Source organism: Yarrowia lipolytica, chromosome 1D (assembly GCF_001761485.1).
Source record: "Yarrowia lipolytica chromosome 1D, complete sequence".
NCBI lineage: Eukaryota > Fungi > Ascomycota > Dipodascomycetes > Dipodascales > Yarrowia > Yarrowia lipolytica.
In genome coordinates, this window is record NC_090773.1 from 1,310,220 (window position 1) to 1,332,489 (window position 22,270).

At 49.3% G+C, this 22,270-nt stretch overlaps 10 protein-coding genes and 3 non-coding genes across 13 annotated transcripts; 8 read left to right on the forward strand and 5 right to left on the reverse strand.

Annotated features, from left to right (window-relative positions):
* Window positions 1-304: 304 nt before the first annotated feature.
* YALI1_D13105r lies at window positions 305-376 on the reverse strand. Its single transcript has one exon. It is a non-coding gene; the product is annotated as a tRNA-Thr (tRNA).
* Window positions 377-589: 213 nt separating this feature from the next.
* YALI1_D13108g (uncharacterized protein) lies at window positions 590-1,279 on the forward strand (the record flags this gene model as incomplete). The annotated part of the gene is made up of 1 exon (XM_502656.3): window positions 590-1,279. The coding sequence occupies one exon, from the start codon at window positions 590-592 to the stop codon at window positions 1,277-1,279; it is 690 nt and encodes a 229-aa protein (XP_502656.3).
* A 171-nt stretch (window positions 1,280-1,450) lies between these two features.
* Window positions 1,451-2,248, reverse strand: YALI1_D13124g (uncharacterized protein; the record flags this gene model as incomplete). Its single annotated transcript, XM_502657.3, has 1 exon — window positions 1,451-2,248. One exon carries the CDS (start codon window positions 2,246-2,248, stop codon window positions 1,451-1,453), a length of 798 nt encoding a protein of 265 aa, XP_502657.1.
* Window positions 2,249-2,424: 176 nt separating this feature from the next.
* On the forward strand, window positions 2,425-4,482 carry YALI1_D13126g (uncharacterized protein; the record flags this gene model as incomplete). The annotated part of the gene is made up of 1 exon (XM_502658.3): window positions 2,425-4,482. One exon carries the CDS (start codon window positions 2,425-2,427, stop codon window positions 4,480-4,482), a length of 2,058 nt encoding a protein of 685 aa, XP_502658.1.
* A 1,346-nt stretch (window positions 4,483-5,828) lies between these two features.
* YALI1_D13160g (uncharacterized protein) lies at window positions 5,829-6,128 on the forward strand (the record flags this gene model as incomplete). Its single annotated transcript, XM_068282674.1, has 1 exon — window positions 5,829-6,128. The coding sequence occupies one exon, from the start codon at window positions 5,829-5,831 to the stop codon at window positions 6,126-6,128; it is 300 nt and encodes a 99-aa protein (XP_068138775.1).
* An 858-nt stretch (window positions 6,129-6,986) lies between these two features.
* YALI1_D13201g (uncharacterized protein) lies at window positions 6,987-9,947 on the reverse strand (the record flags this gene model as incomplete). Its single annotated transcript, XM_502660.3, has 1 exon — window positions 6,987-9,947. One exon carries the CDS (start codon window positions 9,945-9,947, stop codon window positions 6,987-6,989), a length of 2,961 nt encoding a protein of 986 aa, XP_502660.3.
* A 1,715-nt stretch (window positions 9,948-11,662) lies between these two features.
* YALI1_D13226g (uncharacterized protein) lies at window positions 11,663-12,530 on the reverse strand (the record flags this gene model as incomplete). The annotated part of the gene is made up of 2 exons (XM_502661.3): window positions 11,663-12,415; window positions 12,489-12,530. The coding sequence occupies 2 exons, from the start codon at window positions 12,528-12,530 to the stop codon at window positions 11,663-11,665; spliced, it is 795 nt and encodes a 264-aa protein (XP_502661.1).
* Window positions 12,531-13,670: 1,140 nt separating this feature from the next.
* On the forward strand, window positions 13,671-14,828 carry YALI1_D13238g (uncharacterized protein; the record flags this gene model as incomplete). Its single annotated transcript, XM_502662.3, has 1 exon — window positions 13,671-14,828. The coding sequence occupies one exon, from the start codon at window positions 13,671-13,673 to the stop codon at window positions 14,826-14,828; it is 1,158 nt and encodes a 385-aa protein (XP_502662.3).
* Window positions 14,829-14,972: 144 nt separating this feature from the next.
* YALI1_D13251g (uncharacterized protein) lies at window positions 14,973-15,737 on the forward strand (the record flags this gene model as incomplete). The annotated part of the gene is made up of 1 exon (XM_502663.3): window positions 14,973-15,737. The coding sequence occupies one exon, from the start codon at window positions 14,973-14,975 to the stop codon at window positions 15,735-15,737; it is 765 nt and encodes a 254-aa protein (XP_502663.3).
* Window positions 15,738-16,968: 1,231 nt separating this feature from the next.
* YALI1_D13271r lies at window positions 16,969-17,088 on the forward strand. The gene has a single exon (XR_002432121.3). It is a non-coding gene; the product is annotated as a 5S ribosomal RNA (ribosomal RNA).
* A 1,204-nt stretch (window positions 17,089-18,292) lies between these two features.
* YALI1_D13285r lies at window positions 18,293-18,366 on the forward strand. Its single transcript has one exon. It is a non-coding gene; the product is annotated as a tRNA-Val (tRNA).
* Window positions 18,367-18,576: 210 nt separating this feature from the next.
* Window positions 18,577-20,597, reverse strand: YALI1_D13298g (uncharacterized protein; the record flags this gene model as incomplete). The annotated part of the gene is made up of 2 exons (XM_066094312.2): window positions 18,577-19,593; window positions 20,568-20,597. 2 exons carry the CDS (start codon window positions 20,595-20,597, stop codon window positions 18,577-18,579), a joined length of 1,047 nt encoding a protein of 348 aa, XP_065950384.1.
* Window positions 20,598-21,368: 771 nt separating this feature from the next.
* On the forward strand, window positions 21,369-22,241 carry YALI1_D13315g (uncharacterized protein; the record flags this gene model as incomplete). Its single annotated transcript, XM_068282675.1, has 1 exon — window positions 21,369-22,241. One exon carries the CDS (start codon window positions 21,369-21,371, stop codon window positions 22,239-22,241), a length of 873 nt encoding a protein of 290 aa, XP_068138776.1.
* Window positions 22,242-22,270: the final 29 nt, after the last annotated feature.

The following is a 22,270-nucleotide window of genomic DNA, read 5'->3' on the forward strand; positions in this document are numbered from 1 at the left end:
GAAGACATGGGTAATCTGAAATATAGGCAATTATGAGACCCTATATTCACATGACCAGAAATATCGGCGGCAAAAGAAGTCACATGACTCCATACTTCAATCTCAAATACCATTGTCGCTTGCCTCCATCTTGTTTAGGTTGCTGGGAGGTTGGCCCAACGATGTCTCACCATTAGACCAGATTTAGTCCAACCAACGATTTGGGCCGTTGATGGAGGGGGTATGAGCGGAGTGCGGGTTCTTTCTGTTTCCCGTTGCGGAAAAAGCATTAAAAAAAGCTGATTTTCAAATAAAAAAAGAAAATTGCCTTCGACCAGATTTGAACTGATGATCTCAGCATTACTAGTGCTGCGCCTTACCACTTGGCCACGAAGGCGAGAGATACTTTCTTCCCCAAGGTGGAAATTACCAACCTTATTCACTGTCACGTGACTATAGATTGCAAAGAATGTTTGGGGAGCCGATTTGTGCGCAAGGAGACGGTAAATGGCACTTTACTGATAGTTTTTGTAATGAAGAGAACGTCAACTCTCTAATACCCGTAAAATCTCATTCCATCAGCAACCGTTACCTGTAGATATGAGTCCTGATGACGATGCCATTTTCCAGTCGCAAAAATAAGGTTCATCACTCCGTCTTAATTACACCCTCGAATTTCATCTCGGCCATGCATCCCATAGTGCCTCAACCTGGCTCTGTGGCGGACAGTCAACGCAACACAAATATGGTGAAGCCGCGCTCCAAGGTGGAAAAGCCCTCCAGCAAGAAAAAAACGTCCGGCAAGGATAAATCCAAATCCGAGGAGGTGATGAAGGTGGAGCAACATGAGGGAGATGAGACGGAAGAACAGGTTGAAGAGAAGGAGAAATCCGAGGAGGTGGAGAAGTCTCCACAAGTGAACGTCAAAGAAGAAGACACTCCACAGGAAGCTCTCAACTCACCCGAGGTGTCTCAATCTTCGGAACTGGCCGAAAACACAGACTACATTGCTCTGACTTCTGCGCTGTCCATGCTTACGAGACAGCAAGAGACGAGCAAAAGAGACTTGGTCAAACTGTCGCAAATGAGACAGCAGGCGGTGGAGCAACCCGAGCAGTTTTTGGAAAAGGTCAAGAGCGGACAAGTGTCTTTCCCCAAGGCTCTCTATGTCACCATGGTTCCTTCAATCGACTGGAACCAGTACGACTTTGATAACCGAGAGTTGGACGCTGTTATCGGGCGTCAGAGAAAGGAGTCAGAAAAGGGTGTTGTTGAAGAGGTTCCGTTGTTTAACCAGTAGTGGACTGTACACCAAGAGGCTACAGTACTCATCAAACAACAATTTATGACACAGTACCTCCAGTGTCTTGGTATTTATAGGTAAAATGTATTATTATTGTATTATTATTGTAGCACTACTACCGTACAAGAATTACATTCCGTATTGTATGCAATCTATTATCTAGTTAGGTCACTCCACAGTGGCGTTGGAAAAGTCCACGTTATAGGTGGGATCATCCTTTCGAGAAATCTTTCGGTACTCGTCAATAACCTTTTGTCGCTCGGCCTCGAGAATGAGACGCCGGGCGTTGTCTCCGGAAGCCTTGGGGACGTTAGGAAGCAGCTTTCGAGGCAGATTCAGCACAGGGGGAGCGTCAGCCACCTCTCCAAACTTGGCCTTCTTGTTCTTCTTTTCTAGCACGGCCCAAGGATCGGGCGACTTATCTCTCTGCTTCTTGGGGAAGAACAGGTCGTTCTTGAGCCGTTTCTCATCCATCCCGTCTCCCTCCTCTGCAGCCTCATCGGCCTTCTTGTAGTCCATCTCGTTCTGCAGAACCCGGTTCTTCTGCTTCTGAATGTTCTTCTTGTCAAGCCGTGTGAGCTCCTTGGCGTTTTCCGACTTGCGGGGCTTCGCATTGGGCAGCGCTTCGTCAACTCTTCGAGAGAAGTCCGCCCACGACTCACCGGGTTTCATTTGCAGCTCGGAGTTCTCATGCGAAATGTGTTTGTTGGTAGGGTACAGTTCCTTCTTTTGCTTCTTTCGGCCCCTCTCCTCCTCCTGGCTCTGGGCAGTTCGCTCCTGGCGGGCCATCATTCGCTTGAAGCTCTTGGGGGTATCGTCATCGTGACTGTCGTTGTAGTTGTCCTTGGCGAACTTCCCCTTCTTCTTGGTGAACTTGCTCTTCTTTCGGTTAGAGAAGTCCTCGGGGTCCTGGTCCAGCGGTACCACCTCTCGTTTGAGCACGTTTCTCGGTCGTTTTCGGGGCATTTGTGTATGGTGATGAGTATATCTGAAGTATCTTGGAACTACAGTGATGCTGGAATAAACTTGCACTGCATGAAATTATTTTTCTGACGACAAACCTTATTCAAGAAATTTACAGACATGCTGCTACGAGGATATTGGTGATATAACAACGCCATACACAGACACACAAACACACAATGGTGAAACGATCGCGAGACGTGGCCAAGTTTGAAAAGCGGGCCAAGGCTCGGCAGGAGCAGGACAGCAAGCTTGCGCAATCATGGCAGTACATCAAAGACTCTGACAACGAGGAGGATGAGGACTATGGACCTCGATCTTTCAAGGAGGAAGAATCTCTCGGTGAAATGCTGCCTGTGCGAGGCGAAGACGGCCAGATCAAGCGGGTGATGCGCAAGAAGGGCGACAAAATCAGCAAGCGAAAGCTGGAGGAGCAAGCTGAGAGACAGCGACAGGAGGAAGAGGAGGAGGCAGCTCGAGAGGCAGCAGAGGCAGCAGCAGCAGAACAGGCAGCCAAGGAGGCCGCCGAGAAGGAAGAGGAGGACGACATTGGCGATTCTGATTTCGAGGAGGAAGACGAGGTCACTGGAGAGGCCCGATTTCGAAAGGCCCAGGCCGAGATTGCAGAACTGGCCGACCAGCTCAACGAGGACGCCGAGGAGAACATTCACTGTCTGCGCAAGATTCGGGAGCTCATGGGTCGAAAGCAGTCATTCCGGGTGGTACAACTGACGATTCTGTCGCTGGTTCCTATTTTCCAGTCGATCATTCCTGGTTACAAAATCAGACCCTTAACCGAGGCCGAAAAGCGAGAAAAGGTGTCTAAGGAGGTCAAGAGACTACGAAACTTCGAGACGTCGCTGCTGCAGAACTACAAGGCGTATCTAGACTACATTAGCAAGTTTTCCAAGAAGGCCCGAGGCTCCACTGAAGGCACCATGAAACGAATTTTGGGAGACTCGTGCGTGGTGGCAGCCTGCGAACTTCTCAAGACGTCTGCGTACTTCAACTTCAGATCTGACCTCGTGGCGATTGTGGTGAACCGTGTGGGACAGAAGCCCTACGACGCCAACTACTTCAAGGCGTTGTCCACCATCGAGTCTCTGTTTGAGGACGACTTCGAGGGTTCTGCTGTGAAGGAGATTGTCATGTCCTTGTCCAAGATGATCCGTGCAAAGAAGTATAGAATTGACGAGTCGTTGCTCAACTCACTGCTTAAACTGCGGTTGCTGACAGAGCTCGACGCCAGAGCTTCCCAGAGACACGTGGAGTCTCAACAAGCACCGACAGCCAAGGTGCGAAAGAAGGACCGAGTGCACCTGACCAAGAAGCAGCGAAAAACGCTCAAGGAGAAGAAGGAGATCGACGAGGAGATGCTAAAGGCAGAGATGGCGGTATCGACCGAGGAGCGAGAGAAGATCCAGGGAGAGACGCTCAAAATCGTCTTTGTTCTGTACTTTAACATTCTCAAGGAACGACCACAGCATCTCATGGCAGCCACTCTGGAGGGTCTGGCCAAATTTTCGCATCTCATCAACGCCGACTTCTTTGGCGATCTGCTGGAGGTGCTACGGGAGCTCATCACCGAGCGTCAAATCCGATACACCGACGACGGAAAGCAAGAGTTCTTGGAAACCTCTACCCGAGAGGCTCTTCTGTGTATTGTCACTGCATTCGTGCTGCTTGGAGGCCAGGTGGGCGAGTCCATGAACCTCGATCTGACCTTCTTCATCAACCACTTCTACTCGTCACTCTACGCTCTGGGTCTCAACCCCGACATTGAGCTGTCACACAAGTCTCTTCGTCTTGATGATCCCAACACCAACGAGTCCGCCAGCAATAAGCGGTCCAAAATCAACGTGGCCACAGAGATGGAGATGGTGGTGAGGTCGTTCGAGGGTATTTTCTTGCAGCAGAAGCACGTGTCTCGGCTGCGAGTCCAGGCTTTTGCGAAGAGACTGGCTACCATCTGTCTCCAGCTACCCGAAAAGTCGTGCATGGCCGGTCTCAAGATTCTCGACCGGCTCAATAAGAAGTTCACCGTTATGACCGCTCTGTACTCGTCCGACGACCGAATCACCAACGGAGTGTACCGAATGGACGTGGACCAACCCGACCATGCCAACCCCGAAGCATCTACCATCTGGGAGACAGTGTTGCTGGAGAAACACTTCTCGCCAGACATTGCCAAGGCCGCCAAACTGGTGCCCCGAAACGTCAAGAAGAACAAGCATTAGAGAGGATTATAGAAATGTATATTTGGACAACAGGAATAGCTAGTGAGTGACTGAGTGTAAACAGTGTGTTATAGATGAGTAAATCTACCATACGATTCATCTGAATGTATAGGCAAAGCTCTATAGGAGCTACAGTTACTCAGCAACTGCACCTGCGTTTGATTATGCCGTATCTGACAATGACGCAATCAATAGTATCCATTATGGAAAATGAGGATCCAGTAACTATGTATTCATTCAGACATAACACAACATACGATAAGACGTGGAAAGGGGTCATAGAGAGAGACCCCCACCTTTCCGATGGACATAGTCTATGGGAAATGCAGGTCAGGATGCTTTCAGATGTTTTGAGAACTCTCAAACAACTGTAGTGAGTACACAGGAATGAAAGTAGTTGTAATATCTTCTGTACTGTGGTAGCTGAGTTCAGAGCTCTCTCTTGACATTAGTAGGTTCGTATAACAAACGTCGGTCGATCTGCGTCAGTACCTCGATTATGCTATTCAAATGCAGAACACCTCCGTTGATATCACCACGACCCATGCTCTACATTGTCTTGTATCAGATACGTTTTATACTTCTGCTGTTCCCTATCTTCAAGGTCAAGATTATCAGCCATATCTGACAGCATCAATTTTCTCGATATGACAACTTGCAAACCTGGACTTGGGCCTGCAGCCACTCAAGCCTTGAATGCGGATGTCAATGGGGACTTTCAGAGTGTCCAGTAGGGCTACTCTTGTTTGTTGGTTGAGAGCTGTTTGACCCAGCAACTTCCTTAGACTGTCTATCATCAAGCCATAAGTTATCAGGCTTCATTTTGTAAACCAACTCTGCCATTCAACTTTGAGACTCAGGTTCGACCGCTTTATACAGCCCAAATTCGAGTATCTGGTCCCATTCACCCTCAGGTGCTTGAACAGACTCCTACACCTAAGATTCGTATCAGTCGGGCCTTGATATTGGAGCAACCAGTGGGCTTGACAGCTCTCCGGCCAGATTGAGCCGCCCTTCAACACACTCATTCTGCATGAACAGAAGCTATTCAAGTACCACCTCAGGTGGAGGTTCAAGTACCTGCTGTGCTTGAAAAAGAACCACTTCTACTTCAGTTGAAGGACCCTGTAAATTCAGCCTCTTGAGGAGTAACGGGGCACTAGAGCTGCCAAGCCAATCTGCCACCCTTCCTGGTTCCAGAACTGGGAACCCAAGACCAACTTCTACATTCCTTTTCGCTTCTCTCCAAGCAACAAGAAGAGGATAAACAAGTTCCGGTCTAACATCCAGAGCGGCTTTGACAGAACCAGTGCGAGTCCGAGCCCGTCAGAGACCTGCTCTACTTCATGTTCCCCAACCCCGACACCTCCATATTTGATGTAGCTCAAGGGGAAAGTCCCGAGAAGGAGAAGCCCCAGCAGTACCGCTATACAAGGAGGAAGTCAACTCATCCATGTGGTACCGAATCGACACTTATGGAGCAGAGAGAAAAGGTGGAGAGAGATACTTTGCTCTGTGCAAGTCGTGGCACAAGACTCGAAATCGTTCCTGGCCAACCATCAAACTCCAGTCCACGGTATCTCTGCAGTCACAAAGAGTATCTATCCTTTCCCTACAAGTGTGATTCTCGACAAGAAATTCCTTAATCTCTTCAAAAATCCGGCTGGAGGCAAGTACAGTACTTGGTTCCGTCACCAGGATGCCCGTTTTAGACCAGAGATGCAGGAGAAAGGAGACGGTAAGATCAATACTCCAAATGACCCCGCCTCTCCAAGAAGAGGTATCTGAACGCTACAGGCTGTTCTCCTCAGTCTCAATCGACTAGTAGGCCTGGATATACAGCCACTAGCAGTCGATCTGTGTCTTCTGCGAGCAGCATCGAGTCTGCCAATGTCGAGTCTGCTAACGAGATTGCCCCCGTCAGTTAAACTTGAAGAGGAGGTGTCTAGAGAGGGATTTAGAGGAGATGCAACAAGTTGAAGTTCAGACAGTGCAACATGTTCTGCAAAAAAATGAAAGCTGTACAACAAGAGGGACAAGCCTCTCCTATGTCAGACGAATGAGACCTCTTCTGTGAACAAACCATTGGAGACATGATGGATGAGATTGAGACAGGAGAAATATCAGATAACACAGTGACGACACGCACGCCAGAGACAACGGAGATTACTGACTCAGTCTACAAGAACCTGTCCACACAACCAACTGGGGATACCCTTGGTGGTACCAAGAATAAACCTGGCGACTCCAGTCCGACAGCAACTGAAGCAACTGTTGTCGATACCGACTCCATTCCCATCATCGACTTTACTCAGTAGAGAATCCCTTCATTTGCGCGCGAGTTTGCTGAACCTGATGTGTCTGGTGTCGACTTGAGCTATGTGATCGAGATGCAGATGTGATTATCTCTCATTACGCATAGAGACCATTGAGTCATGTACATAGCTACGAGTGAGCGTATTTAAATTACCAAGTGCCAATCCCATAAACATTTTATTAGTACATTAGTCAGTGTTGACATCGATAATCTCCTCGTAGACAGGAGGCTCATAAATACTCTCATGGCCGATATCCTCACCCTTGATTTCTTGGGCAATCTCCTCGTCTCCGGCAGCCATGATATCGTCGTACTCGTCCTCATCGTTGAGATCCACCTCCTCAAATTTGGGCTTCGCAAACTTGGACATGTTGAATTGCGACTTGAGCTCATCGGGGAGATCCAAGCTTGGCGGATCTGTAATTCGAGCCCACTGGGCCTGGATCTTCTTTTGTAGCTCGTCGTCGTATGAAGCGGTGGGTTTCTTGTCTATAGGAGCAGCAGCAGCAGCTTCTGCGTCGGTCCAGTCTTCCTCTTCTGAAGCCTCTCCAATGCCAGCCTCCGCGTACGCCTTCTTCTTGATTTCAGCGGAGATAGACTTTTCAAGCGCAGCCTTCTCCTTGTGCTTGTTCTGCCGCTCGAGCTCGTGGAGTCTGATGGCGTTAATTACCTCAGGACGGCCCAGATCGTGATTGGGCTTGTCTTCTCGTGCCTTGAACAGCGTCTGGAGAGGCCGGGCAGGACCAGTGGCTTCCCCTTCGAGCTTCTGGTACATTTCCTCGGAGAAGCGCACGTAGTTGACAATGTTTTGCGAGTCGTAGACGTTATACTCCTCCTGGGTGGCAAAGTAGTGATCACAGTCAAAGTCAATAAGACCGTACTTGTGGCTTTTGCACTCTTCTCGGGTCCAGGGCTTCGCAGCAACAATGGGCCGGTACTCTTGGTAAAATCCACCAGCGAGGACAACAACAATAGCCAGAACAAGTACCTGGATAACCTTGGATCGTCCAAACGTCTTGAAGAAGATGGAGAACATCTGGCCAGCTGCCAAACAACTAATATAGAACGCAGGGAGGTAGGTGATAAATGTGTAGGCTTGGGTTTCGGGGATCAGGGGCACGAAATGGCACGCCCAAGCGATCAGAGCGTGTCCCATTTCGTGGTCGAATCGAATCAGATCGGCAGAAAGGGCCACGGGCTGAAGACCCCGCTGCCATCGAAGGAAAACAACGGCCTTAAACAGCACGTAGATGGCCAGACTGGCCAAGGCAAACCACCAACAAGCCAGATTGGCAATGACCAGAATCTGTCGATGGTGAGATCGGTAAAAAGGAAGACCAGCCATACCCAGAGGCCAAGAGACAGGAGGGGTATTGAAAGCCGACTGGTCGGGTGTCATTTCTCGGGACACCTTGATGACGTTGTGCATATCCTTGAGCTTCTGGACCCGCGTCATGTTACCGTAGTGGATCATGTCTCGAGTGACATTAACCTCCTTGGGGAAGTTGGGGTGGTAGTTGGTCTCGACATACCACAGAGCTCCGGTTCCAGCGGGATATCGGTTACAGGTGACTTCCTGCTGTGCAAAACCCCAAGCAGGGAGCTGGGTTCGATGGCCATAAAGGTAGCACTTTTGGATCAGGTGTCGCAGCTTGAAAACGGTCTGCAGAGTGCGCATCTGACGCGAGGGCAGGCCAGGTGTAGAGTACTGGGCCACAATCTCAATGGACCACATGTCGTTGAGGTCACCGGGGAAACCGTCAGCTCCATAAGCAGACACCTCAAACTGGTAGTCGTTATCGGAGACAGGAGCCTTGACTTCATGGGAATGAAGACGTCGAGTGGACTGGAGGTGTCGCAGCTTAACCGAGTCGCCGTGCTTGAAGTTGTTGAGAAAGTCATTCTCCTCAAAGTTGGGCTTGGTGGCATTCTCCATGACCCACACGTTGTTGAGATCTGTGTGCTGGTAGAGTGAGATCTGCTGCTGTCTGGAGCCCACAGGATAGAACTCGTCGTGCGAATGCAGGTACGAGTGGGTATCGAGGTGTCGCACAGTCAGAACGGAGCCCGAAACAATGTCGGCGTGGACGGGAGGTCGTCTATGCTTGTTGATAGCGTCCTGGTGTGCAGGAGCAAGAAGATAATCTCCATCGTGAGGCCCAGAGGCAATCAGAAGATGAGCCTGGAGAACAGTGGCGTAGACTGCAAGAGGGATCAGAGTGAACGCCACAGCTCGGAATGTGATGTGCTTGATGTAGGCCCACCAGGAGATGTTGAGGTCTGCGAGAATCCAGAAAACGTTGTAGCACGAAGCCACAAGCACGTAGAGGACAGTTAGAATGCCAATCCACCTTGTAGACACCACAACACCGAGGTTGACAGCCAGAGTGAGACCCCAGAAGTAGTACTTGATCGAAAAGGGCTGCTGACGCTCAAACAGCTTCCAGAAAAGCAGGGACAAACTCACAAACATGAGGTACAGCGGCTCAGCAAAAATGTATCGGGACGTGGTAGCTAACGAGGTGTCGAACAGCACAAAGAAGGAGGCGATCAAAGCACCCAGTTTATGGCCACCCCCCAGTCGCACAGTGTAGTAAGCCGACAGCACGAGAATGACGCCTGACAGCGCTGCAAACGACCGCAGCTCAATGTAGGGAACACGTGATCCGACGTAGATGTGGTCCTGTTTGATGAAGGGGAAGTTTCCGTCGTAATTGAAGAACAGAGACACTAGGTAGTACATGAGGAATGCCAGAGGAGGCTCCGAAGTAGGGAAGAACGCCCGGCCAATGTACTTGTTGATGTATGCTCCGACCGCTGTTTCTTCGTGGATGGTGGCTGGCGGGTTAGGTAGGTCGTAGAAGCGGACGAGAACCGAGGCTAGCAGTAGAAGAATGCTGATTCGCACGTCCGCCTTGTCAATGTCGTTGGCGATGACTTTTGGTCGGTCTGACGACACCGTGGCTGTGGCTGGTCCGGGAATGACTGATCCTTCCTTGGATCGGCCCCAGTAGTGGCCCAGCAGCACTCCTGTGCCTGTCGAGACGTTTCTGCTGGTGAGGTCGGAGGTGGGGGTGGTGGGGGTAGTGTCAGGGTCCATGGCGGGGTCCTTTTCGGGTAGACTCGATTGCTCTTTCGTGTCTGTCATGCTGTTGTTGTGCGAGCCTCCAAAATGGTCTTTTGCAAATCCGTCTTCTTTTTGGTCTTTCTCCAGGACTACCGACTCTTTTATGGCTTGGTTGAGAGAGAGCCCCCGCGGATGCCGTCACCCATATTTGGTCTGGATACTTAACTCTATCCCGCTTGTGCATTTCCCTAAACTCTAGTTGACAAGGGTGTAGAGATCGGCATGTGGGGGAAGAGCCAACCGGCAAGTGAAGTAGAGTGTAACAAGAGACGAGCAAGTGGTGCCACAAGAACGTACTTGTAGTCTATGCGTTGGGTGACGGCGTCTGTGTAACAGAACACGTCATCGTCGTGGTCCGCAATGTGACTGCATTTTTTTTTCCTTCCACACTCGCACCGGGTCGTCTAAAAAGCCGCACCTGTGAGACCCGGTTAGTTGGTTCAGGCCTGAGAAAGTTCGCCTGGTAAAGATACGAGTGGTGATCAGTGGGGAAGACTTATGGACCCGTAGGTTTCCACATAATAACATTGAGGTGGAGGAACATAGACCGTGTGTACGTAGCAGCCAAAGGATGGGTGTGTGGAGGAGAAAATGACACGAAAAAGAAGACGAAGATGTCGGCAACCCTCCCAAGTACACGCTACGTGGCCTCCTCCACACAAAGCACGCTAACGCCATGGAACTAGACATGGCCATACGCTAACAACCCTATAGACTCATGCTCAAGGCCTATTGTGGACGCGTCTAGTTGGGCTCTTCTTTTACAATACCGCCCTATTAACTCACCAGTACGAGTAACATACTGCACGAGATTGGAGCTAGCCGGAGGCCCTGAAAACAACTCTAGAATAGAACGAAGAAATTGGTGGTGGCAGACGAGCCATCAGACATTGAACCCTACAAATATCGCCATGGTAAGATACTGCACGACCACCTACCAACACTTGTAATATGTATACAAGTAGCATCAAAACCCACATGTATCGTGCACCTGTGCCCAGGGTCATTAGTAGAGAACTAACGAGTGCTTGTACAACCCACAAAGACAACCACAGAAGAGGTGCAGAATCTCAGCAGCTCGGCGTGTCGTCCTATCAGGTTGGCACCATGCTGTCCGTACCAGAATAGCACTTGTACATGCTTGTTAAGTTAAAGACTCCCGAAGATGTCTCACAAGTGAGACTGTAGCGGATGGACTTGAGAAGGATATGGTTAGTAAGCAGAGGGAGATGTACCAGTCCTTGGTCACCTGCTTATCTACCAGTAAAACATTCTGTCACTCTGGAACGTGGTTGACACTGTTCCACAGCAGCTACAACGGTATCTTCATGTAGTATGATGTACACTGCGCTTTCCATCACGACCCATTTACAGCCACTTTCCACATAAACATATTGATCTGAAACTAGAATGGCGTTACATCAGAGGTCGGTTTGTCTACTGCACCAGTACATACTGTACTACTGTACTTGTACTTGTAGACTTATCAACTGTTTGGTCTTGTTACCAGTATACTGCCGTTCATCTACTTACTGTACAGTGTGCACATTACCATACTGTTCAAACCGGATCAGGTACTTCCAGTGCTACTACAATTCCTGTAGTAAAAGGAAGGCCATTCTCTCCAACTGTGCTCCCGATGTGCTCACTACAAATGTACTACTGTAGTCACTCGTGTTCTATAATCTTTCCTATAATTAATGCGCCTATACTAGCCTATTCTACTGTCGTGTCCATTAGTCATCATCCTCGTCCTCCTCGTCCTCGTCGCCAATCTTGGGAGCGAGGTAGAATCTCAGGTAGCCGTTGGGGAGCAGGTACTCGACCATGATGGGCACCTCGGAAGACATGCCCAGATGCACGTTCTGGGCCAGGCCCGACGCCTTGCAGAAGTTGTTGAGGTACTTGAGGTTGAGCTCCATGGACACAGGGGTCTCGACAGCGATGGTGGTAGATCCCTCGTCGTCGACCGAGGAAGAGGGCTTGATGAGCACGGATCCGTCTCCCACGTCGCCCTTGCAGCTGAACTTGACGCCCTCCTTGTCGCACGAAATCTTGACAGACTCGGACAGCATGAACATATCCCGCATGATTTTCTGGAACGCGTCCACGGGCATGGTGATGTCCGACTCGTACTTGGTGTCAGGGATTCCGAGATGCTCCTGGTCGATCGTCATGAGCTTGAGCACAAACTCAGACACTCGCTCGGACTTGGAGTCCTCAAAGGTGAGCCGCAGCTGGTCGCCGTTGTCGTCAGCCATAAGGGTCAGGGCGTCACGGTCGTTAGCGCATCGCAGAATCTTGACAAGCGAAGCCACCTTGATTCCGAGTGTGATGTTTCGGTCACATCGGTAGTCAGAGAAGCCGTCGGATCCGAGCTTCAGAGACACCAGGGCAATGTGTGAAGAGTCGACGGCCTGTACGTCGATTCCAGTCTCGGAACACTCAAAGTTGACATCAGTCACGGAGTCCTTAATGGCATCGATGATCTGGGTTAGTAAAGACAAGGAATAGGGGTATGCAAACACAAATTGATGTTCCGTTGCCGGTTGTCTTACTCACCTTCTTGAGAAGAGCAGCTTCGTTCAATTTGGCCTCAAGCATTGTTAGATGTGTGTGTGTGTTGGAAGAGTTACTGTGGTGGTGGTGTAGATGGAGGAAAAGAAAGAGGGACGTGTTTTAATCTAAAACGCGACAAATCACTATTCCCAATTGGGATTAACCACAACGCGTCGGTAGGGTAACACAGGTGTGCAGACAAGTATAAAGGGGGCGAGGGTGGCTGGTGGGCAGATTTAGAGACGGCTTTTGGACTTTCAATACTCCAATGACAAACGGATGGTGGTACAGTACATCTCCAGGGTCACGTGACACTTTGAACGGAGGTGTGTAGACCCTTTTCTCACACATTTATACGACTGCCTTCGGAACCGTTCTCCCTGGCAATACCAACGAGCTATTTAAAGTTTGGCGGTGTCAAACACGTCGATTGGAGGATTGGAGGATTGGAGGTGTACAGCATCAATGAAACAACGGAGATTGTACTGACCTTATACCGTGAATGTTACTCGGCTTAATACGATGGATCAGGCCAGATTACCGTGCAAATACAACTACTTATGTGCTGTACTTTTACCGTGCTTTTGTGTGATAAGTTGTTGATGATTACAATCTTGTCTTGAAGTTTTCCCAGTGCTTTATTCCTTCACACCGAGACTCGAACCGCGCACACTTTAAGGTACAAGTGACACTTTCAACGCTCAATGCTCCGAAATAGGCTCGCTGGGAGCTACTATATAGCTGTCTTTCTTCCAAATCATGTGAATTGACGTTGACCAGTGCAACATGGTATTTTGGAGGTGATCCGGTCGTTATAGAGATGGAATTGATATATAGGGGCCATTAATATGGACAATTGGTTGGTTTTAGCGAGAATTGAACTTGCAGCTGCTCTCTGCAGAGTCAGGAACTGCACTAGAGGCCGACTCGGATCTGAGCTGCAGCCTGTGCATTAGCAAACTCTATGATGACTGACTGATTGACCAAAACCCACCGTCGCACACCTTCTTTCTTCGACACTGTCATTCCATTCTCTTCGACAAAATGTTTGCCAACCGAGCCATGCGACTCCAGACCCGAATGTACTCCACCGGAGCCAAGACTCTCAAGATTGGTGAGTAGCACAATCAAGCGACACGGAAGGATCATACAAGCATTAGTGTGACTCATACCCTGGCATGGCCGATGCCACCCCAGATTTTGCTCGATTCGGCAACGGAAAAGTGGTTTTTTTTTTTCGTTCCAGAGCTTCAGCCATTCTTTACCTATACTAACCCAGGTCTTATCCCCGGAGACGGTATTGGCCGAGAGGTCATCCCCGCTGGCCGAAAGATTCTCGAGAACCTGCCGTCCAACAAGCTCAAGTTCGAGTTTGTTGACCTCAAGGCCGGCTTCGAGCTCTTCAAGCAGACCGGAACCGCTCTGCCCGACGAGACCGTCGACGAGCTGCGAAAGTGTGACGGTGCCCTCTTTGGTGCTGTCTCCTCTCCCACCACCAAGGTCGCAGGCTACTCCTCTCCCATTGTCGCTCTGCGAAAGAAGATGGGTCTGTACGCCAACGTGCGACCCGTCAAGGCCGTCCAGGCCACCGACAAGAAGGTCGATCTCGTCATTGTGCGAGAGAACACTGAGGATCTGTACATCAAGGAGGAGCGTGCCTACGAGCAGGACGGCCAGAAGGTGGCCGAGGCCATCAAGCGAATCACCGAGCGAGCCACCGACAAGATCGCCACCATCGCCACCAAGATCGCTCTGCAGCGAGAGCAGGTTCGAAAGCTCGAGGGCGGTAAGCTCTTCCACGAGAAGCCCATTCTGACCATCACCCACAAGTCTAACGTGCTGTCCACCTCCGACGGTCTCTTCCGAGAGGTTGCCCGAGCCTCCGCTGAGAAGGAGCTCAAGGCCGAGGGCGTCTCTGCTGATGCCATCATCATCAACGAGCAGATTGTTGATTCCATGGTTTACCGACTGTTCCGAGAGCCTCAGTTCTTCGACGTTGTGGTTGCCCCCAATCTGTACGGAGACATTCTGTCCGACGGAGCCGCTGCCCTCGTCGGCTCTCTGGGTGTTGTCCCCTCTGCCAACGTTGGCGACGACTTTGTCATTGGTGAGCCCTGCCACGGCTCTGCCCCCGACATCGAGGGTAAGGGTATTTCCAACCCCATTGCCACCATCCGATCCACCGCTCTGATGCTGGAGTTCCTTGGCTACCCTGAGGAGGCCGCCAAGATCTACAAGGCTGTCGACGCCAACCTGGTTGAGGGCAAGCTGCTTTCTCCCGATCTCGGAGGATCTGCCTCTACCGAGCAGGTCACTAACGATATTATCTCCAAGATGAACTAGATTTGTTAGTTATATATGATGAATGAACGATTATGTATATTGATTGACATTGTGTTGCTGTAAGATAACGTTATCTTGCATAACGAGGAGTGCGGAGTGACTTCTAGTCACGTGATCTAAGGCGATGGCTTGGATCGTTCACAAATGAGTAGTACTATTCTTTTTTCATCCCGCTTTACCCGCCGCCTTAGCCTCCTAACAATATCTCACACTCCGAACCAAGTAAGCCCAGTGCTTAAACCTAAACAGAGTCCGTTTTTTAGTCCAACAAAACACCATACCAAACTGCAAACAGTACACAGGCAGCAAGTCCAGCGACAGGCAATGTCCGGGACACCGCTTTCTGTCCACAGCTCTGCATCGACGCCCGAATCGCGCATGCTCACCATTAACGACACAGACACAGACAACTCGTCCCAGCCACTGTACATTGACTCCGGAGACGAAGAAACGCACAATGTGATTGATCTGGATGCCTCCGACGCCTCCGATTACGACAGCAACGACGACGACGGGCTCGATCTGTCGGCTCCTCCGCCAGATCAACACAGCAAGTTGCGCGAGGTCAAGTGTCCGATTTGCCTCGAGCCGCCAGATCGGCTTTGTGTCACGGAATGCGGCCATCTCTACTGCGGGGACTGCGTGTTCAAGGCTCTTTCTTCGGGGGTTCGGGCCTCTGATTCGGTGGGGGAGTGCAGTATTTGCCGCAAGTCTGTCGTCTACAAGAACGTTGTGTTTCTAGAGACCAGAATGGGCCCTCTACTCAAGGACGACGACGACGAGTACGAAACGGACGACTCCATCGAAGACGACCGCAATGTCAAGGTGCAAAAGATGCACGAATCACTAACCTATGATCTGGACGAGGTGGACACTCTGGATCTGACTCCGTCCTTGCCGGACGCGTAACGGACTTATCATGAACATGGATGCTTCTCATAGACAATTTATTTATTCACGCGCGAGAAACAGGCATCTGTACGAGAGCTATGAATGTGTTCCTTGTGAGCTACACTTGGCTACCAGTGGTACAGTAGAAAGGAGGAGCGGGTGGGTCATGAAGGTAAGTAAGGGGATGGCCTAGGAGGCAATACGTAGTGATTTCTTGAGCCGAGTCTGAATGATTGCCTTTGGCTGTAGGCACAACGAAGCAAGACTGCTTCCCACTTCATACTGCAACGTGTGGAATACAAAAAGGAAGGAAATTTCCTTACAGCTAAAGTCTCGCAGCATGACAGCTCCAGAAGTGCACTGGAGTGATTGTGCATCTATCGAGAGTATCAGTGGAAACACCCTGGAATCTCTGCTCGGGGGGTTGAACCAAGACGGTTCGCATTCATAGTTGCTACCTATGCACTTGATAGTGCGGAAGTGAAGAACCTGAAGCAAGGAGAGTGAGGGGAAGCAGGAACATGTGTCTGAGTGTCTGTACTTCAGAGATGGACATAGGATGAAGCGAAGTTATGAGAGAGTCCCACAGTGTGGGCAAGGCTTGCATGAGAAAGGACCTTGATGGCCATGTTCTAATTGATGGCAAGTTTTGTGGGTCATGGACATAGGTTGGGGATGGGAGCGGCTATATGCATTCTCACTGAACTAATGTTTCCTGAGATTCAGATCTCCAAGGACTTGATTCAGACTTATCTTTATTGCAAGGTCTAGACGTCCAAGTGCGACGGAATAACTTACAGAAACAGGCACAGGAAGATGAAGGAGACCAAGAACCTAATATGATATGTTGTAGAGCTTTTATCCTCCAATGTGGCACCATAAGGCGGTCATCTTAGATCTTCCTCGCCCAATACTAATGCTATAACCTGTGCTTTGATTGTGGCGGCAGAGAGCTATTGAAGGATCTTTCCATACAAGCGTTCTGTCGCCGGATGTTCGACAAGCGATTTAGATCTGCAATATAAGTGTAACATATATACTGCAATCAATTCTGCTGATGGAACTGCGAGTGGTAAGTGATCATTTGGTGAGATGAGCTTCGAGAGCCCAAATACTGTATGTAGGCTATCAATTGACCTTTCAAACATTCTACACTAACGAAACTCTAGAAATATTGGACATTCCAAGTCGATTACGTACTCATGTGACATTTATGACTCAGTTTATATCCCCAACAGCTAATCCCGCAAGTTGCGGCCATATCCTGGTGAAAATACGGGAATCCTATCCGATCAGCCATAGTCAAGCACCAGAGAGCCTAGTTAGTATTGTAGTGGGAGACCATACGAGAATCCTAGGTGCTGCAATTCCACTTTTTGCATGCCAAATCGTCTTCCCTTTTGGCACTATTTCTTCTCTCTGTGATGTCTCCAACCTCTCCACTCAAATAGCCACCGAAGAAGCTATGATGGCGGTTTCAGCTGCCTGAAAAAGCAAGTCAACCTACAATTTGCCCCCTTTATATGATACATAATGTCACTGTATCTATTAATTCGAAGCTTCCCTTAAAATCTTAGAGATATATTCTTCAATCGTACATGAATCATTCTTGATTTTTATCTCATATTGATATAAGCTCTCTGTATAGACATCTTGTCTCAAGGTCCCATGGAGATGTATATTGAAGATATAGATGTGTTTGAGAAGCGACAGATTTCAGAAGAGCAGTCTGAAACAGTTTTTCCGCCGTTATTGACCTCAATGAAGCTTTGATCCAGTGTCTGTATACTCTTGAGACAAACCCAGTCCCTGTCTGTTCCCTATCATGCACCTAGTATGCATATCCGATGCACATCCGATGGAGTTATTTTTGTCCACGGGCAATCCGCCTAGGAGAAATGTGCTCGGCCAGAGATATATAAAGCCGCTCAATATCTTGATTTTTTTCTATTATCAGAAGCTAGCCATTTCAGTCTTAGTCATTCTGAAGGAGAAATATGTCTTTTGGTAGCCTGCTGAGCTCTCTGGCCTGATATATATCGACCGACATTCAGTTACCAGCCAGCTGTCTTCAACAAGGACTGAAATATCTGGTTGAGTCGTTTGAATGAATATGATTCTAACATATACCGGTAGAGGCTACAAGCGGTTGAATACTTGCATGCTGTTGAATGCAATTTTTTTTTTATTCTAATGATTCATTACAGCTATATACCTAGTAAGCCGGGTTTTTTTTTTTTTTTTCATGTTAAAAAAAATCATAATTCATCTACCAACGTTTCAACACTTTATTTATTTCAGTTGTAGGCATCCTGGCCGAGCGGTTAAGGTTGTTGGTGGTTTCCGTGGTAGTGAATCCATGGCTAACAGATCCAAGAAATCATATCAATTCGGTTTCATGTCTTATCCAGACTCCGAGGTTGGTTTAGTTTGTTCTCATAATAGATCGTAGACGGTGTAATTCGGATAGGGATCATGAATATGATTCGTGTGTGTCGTGTTTGAGTCTTTGCGCCATCTTTTGGAAAACTAGTCGATGTATTGGTTCAATCACTTTTCGAATAACACTTCCCGGTTTCTTGGTCTAGTTGGTCATGGCATCTGCTTAACACGCAGAACGTCGGCAGTTCGATCCTGCCAGAAATCACTTTTTTGTTCATCTCAGAAATGAATGGACAGGCTGTAACTCTCTACTAGCATTTTTTTTAGATCCGCTATTATTTGCACGTCTATTCGAGACGATGCTGCGCTTAGTTCATCTTTTAGTACTTGAAACAGTGTTCAGTGATCGACTTCAACACGGCCCACAAGAAGCCATATGTAGAATGCCATTAATACATACATAAATCTGTTACTTTTAATCGAGTTGGGCAACCTTGACTTGCTGGCCGTCCTTCTTGGAAGACTCGACACAGGCCACAATGACGGCAAACTGGTGGAAGGCCTTTCGGGGGTTGCTGACAACAAGAGACTTGTCCTTCTTCTCCACAGCCTCGAAGAAATTCTTGAACTCCGAGTCGACGGAGAAGTGCTTAGACTCCTCGACGGTGAAGACCTGGGGCTCGCCCATGTTGTTGGAGTCTGGACCAACCTGCAGAGTGACAGTGTCGGGAGAGCCAGGGGACCAGTCGTAGATAATAGAGCCCTCGGTACCGAAGATCTGCAGAGAGTTGGTCTTCTTGATGGCTCCGAAAGTAGATCCGTAGGTGAAGGTTCCAAACACACCGTTCTCGAACTTGAAGGAGGCTGACAGAACATCGACATCTCCGGAAGTCTCTCTCAGCTGGGTGGTGTAGGCATTAACCTGGGCAACCTTGCTCTGGAGACACTCGGTGACGACGGTGACCTGGTGAACACCTCCGTCAGAAAGGTAGCCTCCAACGTGCTCTGGGTTGAGTCTCCAGGCGGTGGCAGCGTACTTGTTGGAAGGGTTGTAGGCTCCGGTTCCCTGGAAGATAAAAGAGACGGGCTTTCCGATCTTGGAGATCAACTCCTGGACCTTGGCAACACCTTTGTGGTAGACGTACTGCTCGAGAACAATGACAGGGATGGGAGAAGCGTCAGTGAGTTCAACGACCTTCTTGGCCTCGTCCAGAGAAGCAGCAATGGGCTTCTCGAACGACACGGGCTTGCCAGCGTCCAGGGCAAGCTTGAGGTTGGCGTAGTTGTGCTGCACGGGGAGGAGCATATCAACTACATCGACCTTGGGGTTCTTGAGCAAAGCATCGAAGGTGGGCTCGACGGTGACTTCGTGGCCAGACTGTTTGGCATGGGTAGCAAAGTCCTCGGCCTTGGAAGAAGTTCGGTTAAAGGCAGCAACCACTTTCGCATCTACGGTGGTCAGGGCAGGCAGATGTGCGTCCTTGGCAAAAATCTGCGTTAGTAATTAATAGATGTCATGCCAGCGCATGAGTTTGCATTTTCTGGGTCCATGATGTGATGCGGGTTGGAGACGCAGGACAATGGCAGTTGTTTGAGAGCAACGCGACAGAGACAAGAGGCTGTGCAAGGGCTTTGCATGAGATGGAAAAGATATGAAAATCCTAGGCACGGTGCGCGTCGGAGATCAGCAATATCACATGGTCTGATGCTTATCTCCATGGGGTTAGGACCGAAACGGCAAAAAGATCCCCAACAAACACAAAAGATCCATAGCAATGCTTGCACGTCTTTTTGGACAAGGTTGGCAGATTCATGGTGCAAACTCCACCGGCAGAATTCACAAAGCAGCAGAATGGGTGCACTGTGGCCGTGAGAAAGTTGGGACGGTGGCAGCAACTCGTCGTCGACATGTTTGCTTTTTTCCCTGAGCAAGAAGGGGGTCGTCGAACAGGAGTGAAACTTGTCGTGTCCATCGCACTTAGATCAGATACACTCACCTCAGCTCTGAAGCCTGACATCAGCAAGAGAGGGTGGTAGATAGGATATGATCGAGGACCATAGCGGGATGGGAAAAATAAATGTACGCGTCTGGATCAATGATGCATCTGTCTGTGTTCGCATACCAGGTCTGATCTCGTCTGCCACCGAATCGCTCCTCAGCGTGTTTCTCTTCTCTTCGCTTCTCACCCCGGACTCAGCTTGAAAAAACCATGCTGCCACGTCGTTGCCACTCAAATTTTCCGTCTCAAACACATCAATATTCGCCGCGCAACGTCAATTGAACCCAGAAAATCGAGTCGTGAGTCTTTTTATTCGTCATGCAGACCAACCCACTTTTTTTTTTTATCCGATTGGATCCCCTGTTCTTCTTCAACAAAACAAACCCGCTCAATCAGCTTCGATCCTGGCTGTAATGAGCGTATTGCTGGTCTGATCCGATCTCCGCAGTCGTCGTTTTATACTCACTCCGGTTCCGAGAATTCCAACGTTGACCATGATGTGTGTGTCGCGAAATGTCCTGTTGACAATGTGTAAATGAAAGAGTTTATCCGCCACGAATAAGACGGATAAATGGGCGGGGTAAAAAGGCAGTAAGCGAAAGGCTCACGTGATTCCTGCTCTCTGTGGCGCGGAGTGCATTAGTGCACAATCTCCTGAAACCTTATTACACACTCTCTCCGAAAGCGGAAACCTATCTCCGAAACCCCTTACACCTCGCTAAAACCTTGTTGTCTTTTGTGGCAAATAGTTGGGCCCGTCCGTTTGAGGCTAAATAAGGTTTGGTAAGTCACGTGACCCGACTATTTGGATAGCTCCAAACCACGTTGACGGGGCACTATACCCGACGTGCATTCCATCATGCTCTCGCCTACGATACCCCAACCTCAGAGTATTTGACTACCGGCGTTTACAAGGGCCTACTACCATGGCCTCTCGGTGTGGGTGGAGCAACTTTTGCAGACACAAAGAAAGGCGGTCTTTTTTCTGCCTCTGGGTCTAAGTTGACGACAAGTGTGGTGCCATGTTGTGCGTGGTGTTGTGTGGGGGAAGGGCAGAATCAGTTGTTGATTACAACATCGCCAGGTTGCGGTGGAGAGCTGTTTCTGTTTTGTTTACGCACAGCACTACATACGGCTGGCGACACTCGCACGGGACTCAAACTTGTCTTGTCTCTTGTGCCTGTCTTTTGAAACAGACGCTACAGTTGGACAATCATGCACGCTCTTTTTCCCTTTTTCCCACAACTGGACAGCCCCCCCTGGACACATGCAAACCTGTTGTTTTGACAGCAATACGTCGTGCCGCAGCGAAGATCTGGAGTCTATTAAAAGCCGCACTAACCATTTGGGATATACGTTGTCACTGCGCCGTGGGGGGCTCTTGTGTGAGCCCGCAGGAGTGAGCAAAGATACACATCTATGCACTCTGCAAACACTGTCTTGCTCGGTTGCCCACCTATACCTCTTTGGGACCCAAGGAGCCGGCTTTCAGCCCTACCTCCAGCCCCACGGCTCTGCAATGCGAACCTGTGTGAGCGTAAATCGGGCCGAATACATGCCTTTCCGTGTCCCTGATTCAGATGGTGTCTTTTGTGTTTTCACTGTTTGTTTGTCGCTGTTTCAAGGCCACTGCGGACAGTTGGCCGTGCTACCGACGCCAGTATCTCTCGCCAGAGACGGATACAGACACAAACAAGCAGTTGCTGCTGCGTTTGTGAGACACGCCAACAAAAGCACGTTACAAGGACTCCTCTTGCTATACCCACGAGATTTAAGTGCAAGATACGAGACGTCTTTCCAGATGCGTAAATCTACGTCGCTGGAACCGCGGTATGGGCTATGTTCTCATTTCCGAAACACTGTTGCCTTCAAAAGTTTTGGAATTTGCCCTGCAACAAATTCTCACGGTCCAACAAGACTCTGTGCCCGGAATCTCGCTTACGACCACCCCCCGTCGAACAAAGTACAACCACACGAACTCAACTGGACAAAGCTAAATTTAGGAGTGAGTATTGCAAGCGAGGTAAACAAGGACCATGGGCAGTTAAGGGTGATGTGGCAAGATAAACATGACAATCGTACGTTTCATCGTTCGAGTGCTACGAGTACCATGTCTACAACAGTGTGTACGACAATCTGACCGGTACTGTCTGTAATGCATCTATTTAC